The sequence below is a fragment of the Haplochromis burtoni genome, unplaced genomic scaffold (genome assembly GCF_018398535.1).
Source record: "Haplochromis burtoni strain Fernald_Lab_line unplaced genomic scaffold, NCSU_Asbu1 Contig_763, whole genome shotgun sequence".
NCBI lineage: Eukaryota > Metazoa > Chordata > Actinopteri > Cichliformes > Cichlidae > Haplochromis > Haplochromis burtoni.
The window spans coordinates 80,714-81,766 of NW_024583124.1; the positions used below are offsets into that span (position 1 = coordinate 80,714).

Below are 1,053 nucleotides of genomic sequence, written 5' to 3' on the forward strand. Positions count from 1 at the left end.
ATGAAGGAGAAAAATGTTTTGTTGGTCATTCATTTTTGTCATGACATCACTTTGATTAGTTGAGTATCTGAGGCTGAGACCACCGGACTGTAAACATGATTGTTGGGCTTCATTTCTGTGCTGAACAATCATTTAAGATTACGTAGTAAATAACAATTAGTTAATGTTGTTCATGAGACTAAAGTCATCTCACTGTGGTATTGTAAATATAATATGGCCAATATTATAGGGCTTTGGAGCGTGATGTCACGGGGGTGGGCGTGGAAAGGATTTTGGCCCGATCCGCCATTTTGGGGGTCTAGCGCAAGTGAAAAGGGAGCGAAGGCACACACAACAGCTATGGTTCGTATTTGCCGTGTGGTCGGCTGCAATGTTCGATCACATGACCGGCAAGAGAATAAGCTTGAAAATTGTTTATCTTTTCATTCTTTCCCAACCTGGAAGCAACACGAGGCAGCTCGTGTATCGATGTTAGCAAACGAAGGCGTCTAGCCTGGATAGCAGCTGTGAGACGAGCTGACGTGCAGTTCTCTCCCATCTCCAGATATCTGTTGGTGCTCCAGACATTTTCATTCCAATAAGTTCTAAATATGTTCATATCACTCTTTATAGCCTATTAGTTTTATTTTCGATGCGCTCTGAGGTCATAGCAAATTAGAACAAACATCCTACTGAGTGATTTTGCAGAACTACCTTCTATGTTTCACGGAGACATGGCTGACCCCCACCGTGCCGGACCAGGCCGTAACTCCGTCGGATTCATTCTTTGTGCTCCGTGCGGACAGAACGGCAGAGTCGAACAAAACCAAAGGTGGAGGAGTGTGTTTCATGGTAAACAGAAAGTGGTGTGATGCCAGGAGCATTTCTACTCTCTCCAGCGGCTGCTCGCCACATCTGGAGTTCCTGAGCATAAAGTGCCGCCCTTTCTATCTGCCCCGTGAGTTCAACTCGGTCATCGCCACGGCGGTCTACATCCCACCCCAAGCGGACACAGGTATGGCTTTGTCCGAATTACATGATGTGCTGAGCTCGCTTCAAAACAAGGACCCGGGC

At 46.4% G+C, this 1,053-nt stretch overlaps 1 protein-coding gene across 1 annotated transcript in view; it reads left to right on the plus strand.

Moving 5' to 3' along the window:
• Positions 1-713: 713 nt before the first annotated feature.
• LOC121812723 (stonustoxin subunit beta-like) overlaps positions 714-1,053 on the plus strand; it is a 33,979-nt gene continuing 33,639 nt past the window's right edge. The window contains exons 1-2 of the mRNA XM_042215569.1: positions 714-811; positions 879-1,004. Of these exons, the coding sequence (XP_042071503.1) occupies positions 714-811; positions 879-1,004 (224 nt within the window). The remainder of the gene's footprint in view (positions 812-878; positions 1,005-1,053) is intronic.